The sequence below is a fragment of the Argopecten irradians genome, chromosome 16, assembly GCF_041381155.1.
Source record: "Argopecten irradians isolate NY chromosome 16, Ai_NY, whole genome shotgun sequence".
Taxonomy (NCBI): Eukaryota; Metazoa; Mollusca; class Bivalvia; order Pectinida; family Pectinidae; genus Argopecten; species Argopecten irradians.
In genome coordinates this window covers 25,681,470-25,704,020 of record NC_091149.1, presented here as the reverse complement: position 1 = coordinate 25,704,020, position 22,551 = coordinate 25,681,470, and the positions used below count along the sequence as shown (strand labels likewise).

General features: G+C 36.4%; 1 protein-coding gene across 1 annotated transcript in view; it reads right to left on the bottom strand.

The window, feature by feature from the left end:
- LOC138311203 (DNA topoisomerase 2-alpha-like) overlaps window positions 1-22,551 on the bottom strand; it is a 38,016-nt gene that overhangs the window by 4,771 nt on the left and 10,694 nt on the right. Inside the window, 19 exon segments of the mRNA XM_069252684.1 lie at window positions 4,930-5,039; window positions 5,041-5,053; window positions 5,818-5,918; window positions 7,272-7,428; window positions 8,179-8,367; window positions 8,667-8,793; window positions 11,897-12,091; window positions 12,276-12,359; window positions 12,722-12,844; window positions 13,331-13,431; window positions 15,528-15,723; window positions 16,579-16,714; window positions 18,713-18,912; window positions 19,155-19,386; window positions 19,649-19,797; window positions 20,198-20,434; window positions 20,719-20,811; window positions 21,206-21,315; window positions 22,069-22,174. Of these exon segments, the coding sequence (XP_069108785.1) occupies window positions 4,930-5,039; window positions 5,041-5,053; window positions 5,818-5,918; window positions 7,272-7,428; window positions 8,179-8,367; window positions 8,667-8,793; window positions 11,897-12,091; window positions 12,276-12,359; window positions 12,722-12,844; window positions 13,331-13,431; window positions 15,528-15,723; window positions 16,579-16,714; window positions 18,713-18,912; window positions 19,155-19,386; window positions 19,649-19,797; window positions 20,198-20,434; window positions 20,719-20,811; window positions 21,206-21,315; window positions 22,069-22,174 (2,659 nt within the window).

Genomic DNA, 22,551 nt, shown 5'->3' with positions numbered 1-22,551 from the left:
TTGTACAAGTAACCTCACACTTCCTCACCAATCTTTTTGTCTCACGTTCACTCAGCAGTCTTTTTGTACAAGTTACCTTACACTTCCTCACCAATCTTTTTCTCATGTTCACTCAGCAGTCTTTTTGTACAAGTTACCTCACACTTCCTCACCAATCTTTTTGTCTCTTGTTCACTCAGCAGTCTTTTTGTACAAGTAACCTCACACTTCCTCACCAATCTTTTTGTCTCACGTTCACTCAGCAGTCTTTTTGTACAAGTAACCTTACACTTCCTCACCAATCTTTTTGTCTCACGTTCACTCAGCAGTCTTTTTGTACAAGTAACCTCACACTTCCTCACCAATCTTTTTGTCTCACGTTCACTCAGCAGTCTTTTTGTACAAGTAACCTCACACTTCCTCACCAATCTTTTTGTCTCACGTTCACTCAGCAGTCTTTTTGTACAAGTAACCTCACACTTCCTCACCAATCTTTTTGTCTCCCGTTCACTCAGCAGTCTTTTTGTACAAGTAACCTCACACTTCCTCACCAATCTTTTTGTCTCACGTTCACTCAGCAGTCTTTTTGTACAAGTAACCTCACACTTCCTCACCAATCTTTTTGTCTCCCGTTCACTCAGCAGTCTTTTTGTACAAGTAACCTTACACTTCCTCACCAATCTTTTTGTCTCCCGTTCACTCAGCAGTCTTTTTGAACAAGTAACCTCACACTTCCTCACCAATCTTTTTTGTCTCACGTTCACTCAGCAGTCTTTTTATACTAGTAACCTTACACTTCCTCACCAATCTTTTTGTCTCACGTTCACTCAGCAGTCTTTTTGTACAAGTAACCTCACACTTCCTCACCAATCTTCTCGTCTCACGTTCACTCAGCAGTCTTTTTGTACAAGTAACCTTACACTTCCTCACCAATCTTTTTGTCTCACGTTCACTCAGCAGTCTTTTTGTACAAGTAACCTCACACTTCCTCACCAATCTTCTTGTCTCACGTTCACTCAGCAGTCTTTTTATACAAGTAACCTTACACTTCCTCACCAATCTTCTTGTCTCACGTTCACTCAGCAGTCTTTTTGTACAAGTAACCTCACACTTCCTCACCAATCTTTTTGTCTCACGTTCACTCAGCAGTCTTTTTATACAAGTAACCTCACACTTCCTCACCAATCTTTTTGTCTCCCGTTCACTCAGCAGTCTTTTTGTACAAGTTACCTTACACTTCCTCACCAATCTTCTTGTCTCACGTTCACTCAGCAGTCTTTTTATACAAGTAACCTCACACTTCCTCACCAATCTTTTTGTCTCCCGTTCACTCAGCAGTCTTTTTGTACAAGTATCCTCACACTTCCTCACCAATCTTTTTGTCTCACGTTCACTCAGCAGTCTTTTTGTACAAGTAACCTTACACTTCCTCACCAATCTTCTTGTCTCACGTTCACTCAGCAGTCTTTTTATACAAGTAACCTTACACTTCCTCACCAATCTTCTTGTCTCACGTTCACTCAGCAGTCTTTTTGTACAAGTAACCTCACACTTCCTCACCAATCTTCTTGTCTCACGTTCACTCAGCAGTCTTTTTGTACAAGTAACCTCACACTTCCTCACCAATCTTTTTGTCTCACGTTCACTCAGCAGTCTTTTTATACAAGTAACCTCACACTTCCTCACCAATCTTTTTGTCTCACGTTCACTCAGCAGTCTTTTTGTACAAGTAACCTCACACTTCCTCACCAATCTTTTTGTCTCCCGTTCACTCAGCAGTCTTTTTGTACAAGTTACCTCACACTTCCTCACCAATCTTTTTGTCTCATGTTCACTCAGCAGTCTTTTTGTACAAGTTACCTCACACTTCCTCACCAATCTTTTTGTCTCATGTTCACTCAGCAGTCTTTTTGTACAAGTTACCTCACACTTCCTCACCAATCTTTTTGTCTCACGTTCACTCAGCAGTCTTTTTGTACAAGTTACCTTACACTTCCTCACCAATCTTTTTGTCTCACGTTCACTCAGCAGTCTTTTTGTACAAGTAACCTCACACTTCCTCACCAATCTTTTTGTCTCCCGTTCACTCAGCAGTCTTTTTGTACAAGTTACCTTACACTTCCTCACCAATCTTTTTGTCTCACGTTCACTCAGCAGTCTTTTTGTACAAGTTACCTTACACTTCCTCACCAATCTTTTTGTCTCACGTTCACTTAGCAGTCTTTTTGTACAAGTAACCTCACACTTCCTCACCAATCTTTTTGTCTCACGTTCACTCAGCAGTCTTTTTGTACAAGTTACCTCACACTTCCTCACCAATCTTTTTGTCTCACGTTCACTCAGCAGTCTTTTTGTACAAGTTACCTCACACTTCCTCACCAATCTTTTTGTCTCCCGTTCACTCAGCAGTCTTTTTGTACAAGTAACCTCACACTTCCTCACCAATCTTTTTGTCTCCCGTTCACTCAGCAGTCTTTTTGTACAAGTAACCTCACACTTCCTCACCAATCTTTTTGTCTCCCGTTCACTCAGCAGTCTTTTTGTACAAGTAACCTTACACTTCCTCAACAATCTTTTTGTCTCACGTTCACTCAGCAGTCTTTTTGTACAAGTAACCTCACGCTTCCTCACCAATCTTTTTGTCTCACGTTCACTCAGCAGTCTTTTTGTACAAGTTACCTCACACTTCCTCACCAATCTTTTTGTCTCACGTTCACTCAGCAGTCTTTTTGTACAAGTAACCTCACACTTCCTCACCAATCTTTTTGTCTCACGTTCACTCAGCAGTCTTTTTGTACAAGTAACCTCACACTTCCTCACCAATCTTTTTGTCTCACGTTCACTCAGCAGTCTTTTTGTACAAGTAACCTCACACTTCCTCACCAAATCTTTTTGTCTCACGTTCACTCAGCAGTCTTTTTGTACAAGTTACCTCACACTTCCTCACCAATCTTTTTGTCTCACGTTCACTCAGCAGTCTTTTTGTACAAGTAACCTCACACTTCCTCACCAATCTTTTTGTCTCCCGTTCACTCAGCAGTCTTTTTATACAAGAAACCTCACACTTCCTCACCAATCTTTTTGTCTCACGTTCACTCAGCAGTCTTTTTGTACAAGTTACCTCACACTTCCTCACCAATCTTTTTGTCTCCCGTTCACTCAGCAGTCTTTTTGTACAAGTAACCTCACACTTCCTCACCAATCTTTTTGTCTCACGTTCACTCAGCAGTCTTTTTGTACAAGTAACCTTACACTTCCTCACCAATCTTTTTGTCTCACGTTCACTCAGCAGTCTTTTTGTACAAGTAACCTTACACTACCTCACCAATCTTTTTGTCTCACGTTCACTCAGCAGTCTTTTTGTACAAGTAACCTTACACTTCCTCACCAATCTTTTTGTCTCACGTTCACTCAGCAGTCTTTTTGTACAAGTAACCTTACACTTCCTCACCAAATCTTCTTGTCTCACGTTCACTCAGCAGTCTTTTTATACAAGTAACCTTACACTTCCTCACCAATCTTCTTGTCTCACGTTCACTCAGCAGTCTTTTTGTACAAGTAACCTCACACTTCCTCACCAATCTTCTGTCTCACGTTCACTCAGCAGTCTTTTTTACAAGTAACCTCACACTTCCTCACCAATCTTTTTGTCTCCCGTTCACTCAGCAGTCTTTTTGTACAAGTACCTTACACTTCCTCACCAATCTTCTTGTCTCACGTTCACTCAGCAGTCTTTTTATACAAGTAACCTTCACACTTCCTCACCAATCTTTTTGTCTCACGTTCACTCAGCAGTCTTTTTGTACAAGTAACCTCACACTTCCTCACCAATCTTTTTGTCTCACGTTCACTCAGCAGTCTTTTTGTACAAGTAACCTCACACTTCCTCACCAATCTTTTTGTCTCACGTTCACTCAGCAGTCTTTTTGTACAAGTTACCTCACACTTCCTCACCAATCTTTTTGTCTCCCGTTCACTCAGCAGTCTTTTTGTACAAGTAACCTCACACTTCCTCACCAATCTTTTTGTCTCCCGTTCACTCAGCAGTCTTTTTATACAAGTAACCTCACACTTCCTCACCAATCTTTTTGTCTCACGTTCACTCAGCAGTCTTTTTGTACAAGTAACCTCACACTTCCTCACCAATCTTTTTGTCTCACGTTCACTCAGCAGTCTTTTTGTACAAGTAACCTCACACTTCCTCACCAATCTTTTTGTCTCACGTTCACTCAGCAGTCTTTTTGTACAAGTAACCTCACACTTCCTCACCAATCTTTTTGTCTCCGTTCACTCAGCAGTCTTTTTATACAAGTAACCTCACACTTCCTCACCAATCTTTTTTGTCTCCCGTTCACTCAGCAGTCTTTTTGTACAAGTAACCTCACACTTCCTCACCAATCTTTTTGTCTCACGTTCACTCAGCAGTCTTTTTGTACAAGTAACCTCACACTTCCTCACCAATCTTTTTGTCTCCCGTTCACTCAGCAGTCTTTTTGTACAAGTAACCTCACACTTCCTCACCAATCTTTTTGTCTCACGTTCACTCAGCAGTCTTTTTGTACAAGTAACCTCACACTTCCTCACCAATCTTTTTGTCTCACGTTCACTCAGCAGTCTTTTTGTACAAGTAACCTCACACTTCCTCACCAATCTTTTGTCTCACGTTCACTCAGCAGTCTTTTTGTACAAGTAACCTCACACTTCCTCACCAATCTTTTTGTCTCACGTTCACTCAGCAGTCTTTTTGTACAAGTAACCTCACACTTCCTCACCAATCTTTTTGTCTCACGTTCACTCAGCGTCTTTTGTACAAGTAACCTCACACTTCCTCACCAATCTTTTTGTCTCACGTTCACTCAGCAGTCTTTTTGTACAAGTAACCTCACACTTCCTCACCAATCTTTTTGTCTCACGCTCCACCACCAAACTTCTTGTCTCACATTTCCTTACCTGTTTTTTTCTTTGCTGTGGCCTTTGTGGATGGAGCTTTTGTAGCTGCAGTTTTCTTTAATTTGATTGGTGCTATGGGTTTGAACATCTCATCTTCACCATCAGATATAGGTAACTGGGTCATCTGTCAAGTAAAAATATAGTAGTGAGAAATTATCAAAATGGGATGTGATTGATCTATTATCAAAATTTCAACCCTCCCCCTAGTGTTACAGATCATATATGATCGTTTGTTTCTCTTAGCATCTGCAGTTAACAATGGAAGCCATTCAACAGATAGTTTAACTCCATCTGATGTAATGTTAGATGTTGCACAAGTTTTTGATTAATGTTTAGTGCTGTTCAAAAATTATCCACAAGATAGGGGCAGGAGCACTTTTTAGAGACACTTCCCATCCAATTTAATCTTTTTTAGTATATATAAGGAATACTAGAAAATGGATTTACCCCCACTACCCATTGAATGTTAAGTGCCTCCCACCCTTCCTATGTGGATACTTCTTCAATAACCCGATGAAGAATCCAGTGACTTACAACTTTTATTTCAAATATGGCACCAACTTGATCAAAACAAACCTATTATGTCAAGATGAAATAAATGTGGGTTTTTTTTAAAAGAAATTCTCAAATACCTATTAATAATGTGCACTTAGTAAAATTGTACACATTCAAGGAAAATGTTTTCCAACAACTATATTCGGTCTTTGCCTATTGCAGATTTATCTCCCTTATGGGTAGGTATCTATGGTGACTTCATTGCTCCTATGCTGACAAACAAATGACAGCAAATGAATCAATATCTATCCACAAGGGTAGATAACTCTGTAATAGGCAGAGAAAGAATACTTGACTGAAGTTTTACTCACAACATGGACATGAAAAGAATACCTTTTGGAGACTCTGACTGTCCCCAAACGTCCATGGAGCCTCCAGTATCACCATTAAATTGGTCTTCGTCGTCAGAGGAAACAAATTTCTTTGGGGCTGCTCTGTAAACATAGAAATCATTACACTATTAAAACTGTCAACCTCCAATAGTAAAACTGTTAGTCTTCACTAGTAAAACTGTTAGTCTTCGATAGTAAAACTGTTAATCTACACTTGTAAAACTGTCAATCTTCACTAGTAAAACTGTTAGTCTTCCCTAGTAAAACTGTCAATCTTCACTAGTAAAACTGTTAATCTACACTTGTAAAACTGTCAATCTTCACTAGTAAAACTGTTAGTCTTCACTAGTAAAACTGTCAATCTTCACTAGTAAAACTGTTAGTCTTCACTAGTAAAACTTTCATAAAATGTCACTAGTAAAACTGTCAAACTGTCAATCTTCACTAGTAAAACTGTTAATCTTCACTAGTAAAACTATCAACCTCACAATAGTAAAACAGTTAATCTTCACTTGTAAAACTGTTAATCTACGCTTGTAAAACTGTCAATCTTCAATAGTAAAACTCTCAATCCTCACTAGTAAAACTGTCAAAACTGTCAATCTTCACTAGTAAAACTCTCAATCTTCACTTGTAAAACTCAATCTTCACTAGTAAAACTCAATCTTCACTAGTAAAATTGTCAATCTTCAATAGTAAAACTGCCAATCTTCACTTGTAAAACTGTCAATCTTCACTAAAAACTGTCAATCCTCACTAGTAAAACTGTCAAACTGTCAAACTTCACTAGTTAAACTGTCAATCTTCACTAGTTAAACCTGTCAATCTTCACTAGTAAAACTGTTAATCTTCACTTGTAAAACTGTCAATCTTTTCACTCAAACTCGTCGCTCTCAAGATAGAATATGCAGAACTAGAGACCAAGGGGAATCTACATTCACACTCAGTTCTGCTTTCTGAGAAATAGCAATTCTGTCATTTTATCCTACGATCACTTCCAAATGTAATGATGAAACCCAATAAGATCCCATCCCTGTAAGCACCCCTCCCCCTTTTTTCAGCTCAATTTCACTTACCTCAAATTGAATGCAGACTATCAAAAATATATCTTATCTGATTTCTTTTGCAAATTGATTGATGGCTTTTGTTGTGCAATAATTTTTTATGAAAGGCTAGTGCAACTTTTGTTCTTTTAAGCTCCCCCTTATTTTGTTTTCAATTTGACAGCACCTGTGCACTTATTTTGTCACATATGGTAGGCAAACTATGGACCAAGGAGAATCTACATAATCTACATGTAGAACATTCATCACAGAGGAAGTTTTAAAACTATAAAACCTTCCATCTCCCTCCAAAAGTGACACTGTGAGAAGTGATTGACAAAAGCTCTAAAGAAAATATACAAAGAATTTTTCAAATAAAAGAGCTTGAAAAATCCATTCCTTCATCACTTACTTGGACTTTTTAGGCTTTGCAACAAACGAGTCATCTTCATCGTCTAAGACTTCTGTACTTGGTCTGAATTCGTCTTCCGTCGGTTTGAAGTCTTCAATATCTGAGTCGGACTTTATCGCCTCCTCATCAGACCCGTAACTATACTTAGCTTTAGCCGCTACAATGATCATAATTTTGAATGTTTAATCTATAATCAGACTTTTGACTTGGTATTACTTGCACATGAGACAAAAGAGTTGTTCAATAACAAATTAGAGGAATTTCATTTGCTATATTAACAATGCAGAAAATGCTATCAGAGCAAGACTTTTCGAGAACCAATTTCTGAGCATGAAAGGGATGAAGTCAGCTAAATGACAACATATAAGTAAGGACATTATAAAGTTGATACCGTACTCAATACTGATATAGTATCATTTCTCGTTTTAAAAACTTTTGGTACATACCCATACTTTTATTGGTATTTGAATGGCAGCGTACACTTTACATAATCTGCCCGATATCCAGATTTAGCCCATACATTATTTTTGAATATGATACTAGTGTAATATGACCTGAAGCCATTTTCATTGGCTAAAATTCATTATGACGTCAGACAGAAACAATAAAATGTTGTCAGAAAAAAATGACTTCACGTCAGGATTTAAAGGATGGCCAGACAAAATGGCAGCCTCTGCTGGATTTCAAATAAATTTTGAAGTAAGATTTTACAAAAAGTACATTTTAGTATGTTGTAGTTACGTGATAAAGTATCTTTTATTTGTGTTCATTTCAAATTTTATGAAACGGATCTAACGAAGTTTTAATTTTTGCTAACCAACTTCAACTGGCAAGACTCGCAAAAATAAAAACTTGTTAAGCGTTTTTTCAATTAAAACCCTATATAAATGCAATCCTAATCACTAACCTGCCGTACGCCTTGGTCCTCGGTCCTTTACAACAACTGCCTCACGGAAACTTCCATCCATGTCATCATCATCGAAGTCAGACATTTCGTCCTCGGAATCATCAGACCAGGGATTCCTTTTCTTGCCTTTCTTGGGCGACTTTTTGGGTGATTTCTTTTCTCCTGGTTCAGCCTTTGGTTTTTTGGGACCTGTAAAAGAGACACAAGATTTGTTTCTCGTTAATTTGCCTAACTCACACATCCTAATCCTGTTATGACTTGATAATTCAATCTTCCTTGTCAGAGCATTTTCATTGGCTCAAATTTTTTCTATTGGCTTAAATAATTACATTGTCATCGTCATAACGTAAAAAAAATAATAACTCTGTTTATGACATTGTCTGATTGGCGGAAACAATAGCGCAATGATTCAAATAGACAAGTATCCAAACCAAACTTTCAACATTTCACTATTACAGGGTTTAAGCTAGAGTGTAAACATGGCTTACTTCTTTTCTTCTTCTCCTTCACCTCTCCTACAACTATGCCTTTGTTGGCCTTCATACGATCAGCTAAGCTCATAGGTTCATCACCTTCATCTTCCATCTTAAATTCGAGGGTCTTGGCTTCTTTTCCCTGTAAAATCAGATATTTATAGAGTGCTACACTGCCAACAGTTGGTAATATTTATATATTTAAAACAGGAGCAGACGAATTAGGATTTTTCTTCAGTAACAAAAGTTTCTTATTTTACACGATTACCATCATTGAGATGTTAGAGCTTCCTTTTATACTGCATAAAAAAAGTATTTAATGTAATTACTTGCCATGCGAAAAAAAACAAGAGGCCAATGGCCTCGTAGCACGATGGTTCAGTTAATTAATGTTCAATGATTGGTTTTGACTAATATTCTTGATTATCACTCATATGCACTGTTTAAAACTAATAATTAATTAGGAGAATTCAAATGACCACTGATATTTAATTGTTATCAATGTTGGTATTAAAACAATCATTAAATTCTTTCAAGACAGATGTCATTCATCAAATGTTAAGTTATATATAGATCGACAGTTTTATAAAAATATTGATTTGTGCAGAAAAGTTTTTTTTCTGAGCAGGATTTTAGTGTGAGCGTATGCAGAAGCAGCATCTTCTTAGTAAGAATATTGTTGGGACCAATTCAAATAGCATCAACTTAACTTTAATATTAGAAAATTTAATAAAATTCAAAATTTAACAAAGCTTTTTATTCAAATTTATCAGAATATTGTTATATGATAAAAAATAATTGGGGAAAATTTTTTCCTGTATGATTGCTTATCGGTATCACACATGTACAACTATGTATAATCAAAGTGTTAAGTTGACTAGACTTTTAAAAGATACCTGCTGGAGGAGGGCTTAATTCATTATAGGTGACAAAAAAATCAAAGATGTTTGGCTGTCCTGGTTATAAGAGGTAAACTGAATTTGCTTCAATACGTTGAAATTTATTACTTATCTTTTATCTCATTTTCTTCAACACAATATAAATTTCACAATTAAGATAACAATGCACAAGTTGTATTGGCTAGGTTTCAGCATAATGGAATGTGTACTACGGGTCAACAAATTGACATTGGCAGCTACAGTCGAGCCTTTCCCAAGGACTTGATAACAAAATACATTAATTAACTCTCATTGTTTTTCCCTTTAACAATAAATGGTATATGTTACACATTTACACACACATATAGGCCTATAAACAGCATCTAGATGAAACTAGGGCACCTGACTTGTGACACTGTCCAGGGAATATAGATTATCCAACACAGGTAATTATGATGTCAAGACACTTTGAGTAACATACTTAAGAATAGAAAATATAATGAATATTTCTTAATTGCCTTAATCTTTTCTTAAACTATATTTCTTTTGTATGAAGTGGTACCGTCGGCCATATAATTTCCCATAATGCATTGTGTTTCACATTTAAATATTACTATAGATAAAGATGAATGAAATATATTTTGATTCCTCAAAAATACAGTTTATGTCTGTTTGTCGCCAAGTTTTATCAGTTCCGTCCTTATCTATAACTACATGTCTGTGCCAAATTTCATTGCTGTTAATGGTGTATAACTTGAGATATCCTGTTCACAAGGTGATTTTCAAAACTAGGGGGTATGCTATAAGCTACGATGGAGCGTATACGCTCCATCGTGCTAAAAACCAAAACAAACTCATGACACTATACCCTATGTGGAATGAGGTACTGATTGAGCAACAACAACAGAAAACAAATAATTTTATATATATTTTTGTACTAATTGAATTTAAAACATACTTTGTTTCTGTACTTTAACTCCTGGATAATGGGACCATTACCTGTAACTGCCCTATATGTTACCTTTTACTGTCTTATATATATGTGACTCTAATATAAGACAGTCACTTATAAGACAGTAAAAGGTAACTTAAAAGGTACTGGAAGAGTTACACAATATGGGTGAGTATATGTCTCCAGGCATAATTCCACAATCATCTTAACACACAACACACAACCTGCCTGAATATTCCATAACTTTTTAATCCAAATGACGAAAAAAATCCCACACAATAAATAGGAAGAGAATTTAATCCTCTATTGATGCAGAATTAAACACACCCACTGAATCTCTGTATATATCCCAGAGTTTTCCTCCTTATTATGAATTCACCATTTAATAATCGTCTACAGGATTAACTCCAATTTAATTCCGCTTTCTGTAAACCTTGTTGTTTTTGTACACTACTTTTGATTTTAAATTTCCAAATCATCTACACTGTAGCTTTACACTTATTTTGATATTGTTTCAACAATATTTCAGAATTTAACCTAAATCCCATTGGCTTGGTGAATGAAATTGCACATAGTATAAATAAATCCCTAGAGAGGTCGAAATTTTGAATCCATAATTCAATGTAACCATTCTGGGGGCACCGACTGTTTTGAAGTAGCCTGGAAATCACTTTATATGCAATCATTTTAGCAAGACGCTTTCAAACAAATGCCTAAATTGCAAGTCTAGTTTCATATGTCATTTCTTTACCACATCAGACATTGGACAGAAATGTCCTTTTAGTAATAAAAGTCACTAAAGCCACCTTATTATATCACTTAAGAAAGTAATAAATCCCTCCATCTGTCGGTGGACATGGTGAAAGTGAATTTAAAGATAGTTGTCCAACCCAAAAGCACACGTCATGCCTTCCATTCATGAATGCTATTCATCACATATAACACAGGCAAAGGTAATTCTATGTTGCCATTGTCTATATTGGATTTGTCATGGTTGAATGCATATTGGTAGAGTTATCTAAGCTCATAGACAAAGGCAAAAAAACTGGCTTATATTAGAAATAAAAGTGTACTTTATTAACACAAAGACTTGCTATGTTTTAAGTTCGAGATAAGCCTCAAACTGTACAATATTTTGGAGAGAGAACAGATCTCGGCCCTGATGGGCCTCGATACAGTTCTCTCTCCAACATATTGTACAGTTTTTAGTTATCTCCATAACATATCGTATACCCAATTAAATATCAATTATAGACCAAATGATAAATATTGTTTATGCTTAGTTGGTGGTGGAGCATATTTATCACAGACTTAATAGATAGTATTATATTATCTACGTCCTATTAACATCTAGGACAGCCTACCCTTGACCCTTGTTTATGGTGTGTGTTGTAGACAACAGAATTACTGCTTACCTTCTTGCCTTTACCGGCTGCTTTTGACAGTTTCTTCACTGCCGAGTCAATTCGAGGTTCAACACGTCTCCCCATCGGTGATGGCTGAGTCTCAATGATGGCCAATTTCTTGACCCGTGGCTTGCTACCCCCTTTGGTCTTGCTTGCCAGGGTTACACCAATAACCTCATCTTCTCTCTCCTTCTGCTCAATTTCCTACAAAACAAGCGACAGATTGTAAACAGAAACCTTATATAAATTTACCTGTCTAAAAAATGGAAATTATCATAAATTTCAATTACATGTGATAAAGAATCTTATACTTATGGCTATATGATATGAAGATACGACCGAACAGCCTTGCCTAGTACACGAGATCTAAAAACTGTATAATGCTTACGTCCAGCATGGTGAGGAACTCTTCAAGGTCATCGTTCCACAGGTCCGTCTTAGACTTCAACCTCAGATTGGAAAGTTCCTTGGCCTGTCAAAATATATAGTCAGTGTTCAGTTGTGGGATAGTTCTACCACCTACACCTTTGTGACATTTATAGAAAGGTTTTGTGCAGCTGGTGACTTTTCATTTTACAGTGAAAAGAAAAAGAATATGTGTCATTAAGACAAATTAAATTTGTTTATTATTAGGAAAAATCAATTCTTTTTGTCATTAGGACAAATTAAATCTATTTGTCCTTAAGACAAATTAAATCTGTTTGTCATTAAGACAAATTAAATCTGTTTGTCAAGACAACAAATTAATTCTGTTTGTCAATACGGCAAATTAATTCGGTTAGTCATTAAGACAAATTAAACATATTTGTTTCTAAGGAAGATTTAGAGTCTAACCTTTGCCTCCTTCTGTTTCAGCAGTTCCTCTTTCTTCTCTCGAGACAGACTCCACAGTTTCATACCCAGCAGGTAGTTAAAGTCTGGCCCATCTGTGTCCTCCTCGTCTGAGTCTTCATCAATCTGCCAACCAATCATTGACCTCGTTACTTATACATCCTGGCCCCGGTTTTTCAAATCAAATTTGAGTCAAAAAACGACCTTAGTCACAAGACTTTGCTTCTTGTTTCGAGAAATTGTGACCTGAACATTTTTTTTTCTTTTTTACAATAGTTTTTGACCAGATTTCCAGCAAATAGCAGTAATAAAATATATGAAAATCCCAAATGGCAGCCTGTCTTGTGCAATTTGCACATCTAAGGCCACAAGAAGAAGAAACCTATTTGACTCTATAAGCGCCCCTCCCCTATTTGAGGCCTCATTTCAATTGCATGGGCATAAAATCAAAACTATCAAAACTGTATAGGTTTGCAATAATTAAGACCTTTCCATTTTTTTTTTTCGTTTCTATACAGTGGTTACACTTATAGAATAATCTGATCAATAAAGCACCAACTCTTATAGAGAACAGCATAAACTGTATAGCTAGGGAAGCCCTACATAACTCACCTTCTTGTCCAAGTTCTGTTTGGCTTGCCAGGCCTTGACAGGGTCACTATCATAACCTCGCCTCACCAACATGGAAATCAACTCTTTCTTTGGCTTGTTCTCTGTCAACAACAACAAAGTTCTCTCTCAATAACAACAACAAAAATCACTCATTTTTGTTTGTTTAAATTAATTGTCAAACAATACCTAACGAATATTACTGAGAAAATGTATTACAATGTATGACAATTAGAAACATGGATTAACTCTGCATATCATGCTACACAATAAATGGGAAATTGTACTGTATGATTCTTAGGATTTTTTTTATATTTTGATATCCAGATTTTTCATACCTATTTCCAGTTCTCTCTATTACTATGACCCATTTAAGATGGCAGCCTAAACAAACGCTGCATGTATAGTCTGTTCGACTGCTTTTATATTTCATTTTTATGTAAGTAAAGTATTGTCAGTCACTACTAGTGTTTGTTTTAAATAATGTTTATCATGTTGTATCAAACACTTCATTATTTAACCGTAATATCCTTTCAAATGGATGGAGAAGGCCATTGAACTTGGCCCATTCCATCTAAAGGGCCCCAGGTCTGACGGTAATAAAGGTGTGAAAAAACCAGTCAGATACAATTACCTAGTGTGACATTACTGATACAGGGTTTCAGTTACAGGCTAATTGTTTTACACCTCTTTTGTTTACATTAACAAGCTATGTCAAAACCGGCGACCGGATGATGGGCGTTTTGGAAACATCAAAATGACATTCGTTTCGTTTCTCTGGTCGCTGTATAGAGATTTTTGCAACCATGGGAAGGAAATTTTGTGGTCGCTGGTCATGTTAGAGAGATGGTCGTTTAATAGAGTTAAGATAGTGAAAATGCTTGGGGAGAATTGAAGTGGCTGTTTAGAGCAGAGGGTCGCTTAATACAGATGGTCGTTAGTACAGATTCGACTGTACGTACATAGAAACCATTTTAAATAGTTTGTACTAGTGTTGGGAATCAGTCAGATTTCATCCTAGATGATCAGCTATAATCAGTGAGAGTTTGTACTAGTGTTGGGAATCAGTCAGATTTCATCCTAGATGATCAGCTATAATCAGTGAGAGTTTGTACTAGTGTTGGGAATCAGTCAGATTTCATCCTAGATGATCAGCTATAATCAGTGAGAGTTTGTACTAGTGTTGGGAATCAGTCAGATTTCATCCTAGATGATCAGCTATAATCAGTGAGAGTTTGTACTAGTGTTGGGAATCAGTCAGATTTCATCCTAGATGATCAGCTATAATCAGTGAGAGTTTGTACTAGTGTTGGGAATCAGTCAGATTTCATCCTAGATGATCAGCTATAATCAGTGAGAGTTTGTACTAGTGTTGGGAATCAGTCAGATTTCATCCTAGATGATCAGCTATAATCAGTGAGAGTTTGTACTAGTGTTGGGAATCAGTCAGATTTCATCCTAGATGATCAGCTATAATCAGTGAGAGTCTATCAATTTTCAATTATTAATCTGTAAGCTTAAATTACATTTTCTGTTCTCTCTTTCGCAAAATGAAAACAAATCATTTTGAAAACGATCGTCAATGTTTATATCTCATAATCGATTATCGGAAATTGGTTGCTTTTCCGATTAGATATTGATTATAATCGATAATTGCGATAACACTAGTTTGTACTGACTTCCTCAATACGATTTGAGCATTACCCAACCAGCATGAACTAGAACCGTCGCCAGAGTGGACGACTAATACCACCAACCCCTGCTGCACACATTCAGTAATAACTCCATTAACAAGGGACATTGCAGAACCCTATATAGTTTACTCAACTCCCCTTTAAGTCAGGGTTCTGTGTACCAAATTTCATCAACCCAATTCCAGTTTACCTACCCTTAACTTTGTTGTGACAAGCTTGTAGAAACTTTAATGCACAAGTATTCTTCCTGATTCATCTGTGTAGTACATGCATCAACATGTCAGCTTTGATTTACCACCAATAAGACTCAATTATCTATGTCACATTTTGACTTGGTTTTGTGACTTCACATTCACCAAAATGTGGGACTAAAAGGCAATAACTTACTAAATTGTTTATGTATCTCAATACCGCGATATTACCTAAAGTACCAATATCTTCTTAATCTTTTGATTCCTTCATAGTTCAATACAAACACCCAATGGCTATTTGTCTTCCACACTTACCAATGACAATTGTGCCATCAATCTTCTCCAGGATAAAGCGAGCCATGTTGTCATACTTGAGCGACTCGGCAGACAGCATGCCTAACATGAAGTCCTTTCTTTTCTGGTAGTACTCCAAACGAATTGTAAAGAATTCCCGTAAGACATCATCCACAGAATCGTACCGCTTGATACAACCATTATGGTCAAAAAGCACCTGCAAAAATACATTTACTTTCAGTTACCGGTAACCATCCATTATTTGCTTCGACAAACTTTGAAAAAAGTTTTCTATTTTTAGCCTGTAATTTTTATATTTCTACTTAGTTTGAAACCAAGAACTCCATTATGTGTTACCTCATAAACAAGAATTCCACAGAAGTGGATGTGTCGCCTGCACAAAAAAACAGTTATTTACAGTAAAAAATATTGTTGATAATCAGGTGAAGGTATCTGGTTCAATAACCCTTACAAATATTGACGGATTTTGACCAGTATCAAACCCAAATGAGATCTCATTGATATAAAGCAATACATAATTTTATTGATTTGGTTGAATTTGGATAATAAATACAAAAGTTACTGAGCAGAAACCAAGAAATTGTCTGTTATTGATATTTTAAAGTCACCTTACTCTTGCAAATATTGACCAGTATCAAGCTAATCCTAGAACTAATTGATATAGAGCAATATACCAAATTTCGTTTATATTAGACAATAAATACTTCACTTATCGAACAGAAACCATGGATTTATCTGCTTTGACAATGTTAAAGTCCCGTTACTTTGCAGATATTGACAGATTTTGACCTGTATTGAACTCATTCTAGATCTCATTGATAAAAAGCAATATGCCAAATTTGGTTGAAATCGGACAATAAATACTTAAAGTCATTGGAAAGAAATCTTTTCCCGGACACTGAAATTGCGATACCTATGTGTCGCCCTTGAGTTGCAGGTAACACAAAAATTGGATTTTCAGTAAAAGTGTCCTGCATTGCTGACAAACTCACCATTGAGTTCTGGGTTAGGTTGGACTATAGTTTGTGGCCTACATTGCTGACATACTCACCATTGAGTTCTGGGTTAGGTTGGACTGTAGTTTGAAGACCTTATGGAGACCGGTGTCCTCTGCCTGAGCGAGTTTCTCGGGGGTCATCTTAACAACAAATCTGACCGTTGTGTCCGTGTGATACTCCTTGTAGTCTCTACAAAATAATGTAAAATGAAACGCTGATAAAAGGTGGCACTAATTTAAGTTCACTTCTTAACAGAGCCCTGCTTTGTCAACATTCTGTTCTTAAGTTTTCTCAAGAAGCATTACCGAATTGAATAAATGAATGAATTCTTAATGGCCATTCCAAAATCATCCACATGGAGGGAAGGGAGGCACTTTTTTCAAGACTCCATCATCCAGGATGATACTTTTATCAAATATTTACATTATTTTACATTTTTAGTATAAGGAATACTAGAAATGGATTTACCATAAACACTGATCAAATTTTATAAAAGTGCCTCCCACTCCTTCTGGAATAATCCAAAGTAACTATTCTATATTTATTTGTGTAATGATTTCCTATGAAAAACTAAATAAAGGAATACCTTTATAAATCAATGAAATGTTGTCAAGATCTGCTATTTGACTGTATAGCATGTGAGTGCTTGTCTTATAATAAAGGATGGAATTTTCATGATTCGACTTGACACCACATAAATATGGTTATCCAATTCAGAAAAAAAAGTCATTTTGAGTTCAAATTTTGAATTTCTAACAGCTATATTGTTTATTAAATTTAAGTTTAAAGTTAAGAAAACATCGTTACAATATACCATCCAAATTAGAGTGAACTTTTTCATGCATACTTTGCGAATACATTTCAGTTCAAAAACAAATGCATATTTTCTATGCTAAAAATATATAGAAGAATCTCTCATAAAAACAATATCCTCTTTTATAACATAATTGGTTTCCTATAACAAGCAACTTACGTGAGCATGATAGGTGTTTTTTTATATTCCTATTTCAAGCGACTATTACATGGGCATGATGGGTGCTTTTTTATATTCCTACATCAAGTGACTTCGGTGAGCATGATGGGTGTTTTTTTATATTCTTATAACAAGCGACTTACGTGAGCATGATGGGTGGTTTTTTTATATTCCTACATCAAGCGACTTAGGTGGGCATGATGGGTGGTTTTTTTATATTAATACATCAAGTGACTTTGGTGAGCATGATGGGTGTTTTTTTATATATCCTATGTCAAGTGACTTCGGTGAGCATGATGGGTGGTTTTTTTTTTATATATTCCTATATCAAGGGACTTACGTGAGCATGATGGGTGCTTTTTTATATTCCTACATCAAGTGACTTCGGTGAGCATGATGGGTGTTTTTTTATATTCTTATATAAAGCGACTTACGTGAGCATGATGGGTGGTTTTTTTTTTATATTTCTATATCAAGGGACTTACGTGAGCATGATGGTTGTTTTTTTTTTTATATTCCTATATCAAGCGACTTACGTGAGCATGATGGGTGCTTTTTTATATTCCTACATCAAGTGACTTCGGTGAGCATGATGGGTGTTTTTTTATATTCTTATATAAAGCGACTTACGTGAGCATGATGGGTGGTTTTTTTTATATTCCTACATCAAGCGACTTAGGTGGGCATGATGGGTGTTTTTTTCCATATTAATACATCAAGTGACTTTGGTGAGCATGATGGGTGTTTTTTTTATATTCCTATATCAAGTGACTTCGGTGAGCATGATGGGTGGGTTTTTTTTATATTCCTATATCAAGCGACTTACGTGAGCATGATGGGTGTTTTTTTTTTTATATTCCTATTTCAAGCGACTATTACATGGGCATGATGGGTGTTTTTTTATATTCCTACATCAAGTGACTTCGGTGAGCATGATGGGTGTTTTTTTATATTCTTATATCAAGCGACTTACGTGAGCATGATGGGTGGTTTTTTTATATTCCTACATCAAGTGACTTTGGTGAGCATGATGGGTGTTTTTTTTTATATTCCTACATCAAGCGACTTAGGTGGGCATGATGGGTGTTTTTTTTATATTAATACATCAAGTGACTTTGGTGAGCATGATGGGTGTTTTTTTTATATTCCTATATCAAGTGACTTCGGTGAGCATGATAGGTAGTTTTTTTATATTCCCATATCAAGCGACTTACGTGAGCATGATGGGTGTTTTTTCGTTGCCATACAACATTGGTTCTAGGACATCCTCCTTGTAGTTCTGTGTCCAGGTTCGGATCGGGAGTTCTGTGATCTCGACCGTCGTCTCATCGATGATTGAAATCTCACCTGACACGAGGTAACGATTAGTGCAAATCTCTTGGATCGAACCCTTGAAGTTCTTGAAGGACGGCATCTGTTAAAACAAATGTTTTATCATTCTATAAACCGACAATTAATCCTTATCTTTATATCACCTAATTTAAGATCATTTCTCTTCTGAACAGAACAATTCAGAAATTACCAGTCATTAAAAACCAGAATTATTAGCATTTTCATTTGGAATCAAAATTCTTTGATCAATTTCCACACATACCATTTGCCAAATTACAACATTCCACACATACCATCGGTTTAATTACAACATTCCATACATACCATTGGTACAACTTCTTCGTTATCCATCAGTCTCTTGAGGTTGGCTATGATCTCCCGTGGATCGTAGTTGGGAATTTTTGTACTCCAACCTGTGCCGATTCCCTCAGCCCCATTCACCAATACCATTGGCAGAATCGGGATGTACCACATGGGCTCAATCTTCTGGTTGTCATCGAAGTTTGAATCCAAAAGTGGCTCATCTTTGGAGTTGAATGCTAGTTTGGCCATAGGACTAGAGCAAGAATGATATAATATTATATAACTAGAAGATAATACTGATTTATAACTACTGCAAATAGCTTGAGCTGAGTGAAATAAACATCTGAGCCAAGTGAAATACACATTTGAGCCGAATGAAATGCACATTTGAGTTGAGTGGAATACACTTGAGTTGAGTGGAATACACTTGAGTTGAGTGAAATACTCACCTGAGCTGAGTGAAGTACTCACCTGAGCTGAGTGGAATACACACCTGAGCTGAGTGAAATACTCACCTGAGCTGAGTGAAGATATAACGGGGACTAGCTGCATCCTTTCCACCGTGGAGACGAGTACCAAACTGTCCAATGGGCTTCAGTAAGTTGATGTTGTTGGAACCAACAAAATTCTGGGCCAAGTTGATGATTGTCCCCATGAGAGAGACCTACAAAAACACCCAGTATTCCATCAGATTTCTATCAAATCTTAAACATCTTTTATTATGTATTGATTATAAGACTCTTTGTTCCTATCATAAAAGGCTGCATGAAAGAATATGATGGAACTGCTGTTTTATGATCGCATATGAAAATAGGCTTAACTAGAACTGTCACCAGAGTGGACAACTATTAATTTATTGGTGACATTGCAGAACCCTATATAGTTCACTCAACTCCCCTTTATGCCAGGGTTCTGTGTACCAAATATTATAAAAAATCTTTCAAAAAGTTTAGGAGTTCCTCAGGCAAAGTTGTGTCTACAGACAGACGGACAGATATTATATGCAATATGTGTAATATGTAATATGCCAAAACTAAATCCAAGATAGAGGAACAGTGACCTACTTCTCCATGATGGTAGGCAGAGTGTTCGCCAACAGACCCTGCCAGCTGTGCGACTTTGATTTCCTTCACCAGGTTACGTTTGAAGCATGTGAACATGACCTTTCTCTGACCAGGTTTGAAGCCATCTACCAGGGAGGGAATGGATCGATTGTTGTCCATGTTACTGAACAGGATCAATTCGCGGTTGATGAAGTCGTTAAAGGTGATATGTTTAGTTTCTTTACCATACAGGTACAACTACAACAAATATTGAAAAATCAAAACTACAACAAATATTCAAAAATATCAACTACAAAAAATATTCAAAAATTACAACTAGGCTACAACAAATATTCAAAAGTAAGTCCACAAATGCTATGAGGTGGGAATATCCACAAATGATAAAAGTGAGAATTTCAACAAATTATAGAGTTGAAAAATCCAAACACACAGGAATTTCACAAAGACAAACGTAGGAATATCATGATTAACTCTTGTATGTTTTTTTGTTGTTGTTGTTTGAAGTTAATTTTTTGTCGTACCTCTGGGAGACCCATCTCTGCACGTCTTTTTCTCTCCTCCATCCAAGTTGTTAGCCATTCCTTCCTCTCTTCGATTTTCTTTCTGCTGAATGCCTGCAAATCAAAATCAGTTGACAACCAAAACCAATGCACAGTATATTGCAATTTTTTTTTTTAATTTCTCATTTTAAATGAGATTAAGAATTGATTGATGCGATTTGTAACTTCATTTTACAATAATTATTACCAAAACTATGATAATGTCTAATCTAATATCAAGCTTTCATCAAAACCAATTTTTCTACTGATGAAAACTTGTTGCAAATTCTAGAATTTACACTGAACTTTTGATAAAATCATACTAATTTGTCCTTATTACAAATCCGAAGATTTTAAACTTGAATAGAAACACCTTTCATTTGTAATTGGCAAAAACTGTGGGAGATATCAAATTACCCTGAACAAAAATAAGTCGCGTAAGAAAATGAGTTAAAAGTAGCTAACATACCAGTGTGATGGAGGCATCGTCCTCTACACCTCTGTAACGGAAGTCGATCTTGTGTCGCTCCATGTCTGTAAAGTACTCCTTCGCTTCCTTGGCTGTGCTGGTTCCCAAACCTACAACCGTACCGTAACAAAATTAGTCATAAACTTGAACCTTGTACACTTGGAGACCAGCTTACATTTTGTTGGTTTCCATCTAACTTGTTGATACATGTATTATACACTAAACTTCAATACTTTGAGGCTGCATTGAGTGGTTATGTTGCTCTGATATAACTGTTTTCCAGTTTGAATCCTATTCTGTCTTTGCAAATTACAGAGTTATCTGCCCTTGCAGGTAGGTACTGATCGTGACGTCATGTGTTCTGCGAGCAAAATGTCATAGTTTTTGGAGAAAACAACCTGAAGTGCACCCTAAGATAATGCCGTCACAATAGTTACCTTCACAAAAGGGAGCCAACTGTGTAAGTGTAATATGAAAAGATATATGTGTTAGATGCTTGTCACCAACTTTAATTATGTGTTTTTTCTCTCTCCAGGACCAGGCATGTCCTTAAATGATTGTTTAAAGTATGTCTAAACGTTTTACCACAGTTACAAAAAGTTCAGGCATTGAAATCAAGAAATAAAATCCAAATGTAAATTTGTATTTGTTGTTGAAACTCCATTATTGATGATTGGTTGTTTTGTTGTTTTTTTCTCTCTATACAGTAGCGGTGATGTAGATCTGTTTCTTTATAGAAATCCACAAAAAAACGAAATTCTAAATAAGAGTTCTTGACTGAAGGAGTTTTTCACTTCATGCAAGCTATTGCTCAAATGAGAACTTAATTCAGTGATTTTTTAAGAGAGATGAGAAAAGCAAACCTTTGTAGTACTTGACCTTCCAGGTATGCCAATTGTCAGTTTCTCTCTTCCACTCCTCAAACTCAGGCAGACTGTAGAAAGCATGCTCGTCCTTCCCTTTACTTACCTACGAACAGATCAACTAGCTTGTATAACAGAAAACAGGGTTTTCGCTGAGTGTTCCATTAAATGGAGACGGCTTCAACACAAACCCTGAGTAACAGTGTTTTTTTCAATATTTGCGGCTGAACAATTTATAAATATTGATAACGCCATCAATTTTGACGGGGACTCAAACCTTTGATTAAGAGAGTAAAAATGCAAATATGATAAGTCTCGATCTCAGTGGAAGGCTGATCGGCAGAACTTCTTGCTGACAGGCCAAAATCCTACATGTATAAATATTGATAGTGTCATCAATTTTGATGGATACTCAAACCTGTGATTAAGGTGCAAATAAAGTCTCGACCTCAGTGAAAGGCTGATCAGCACATAATCATAAAC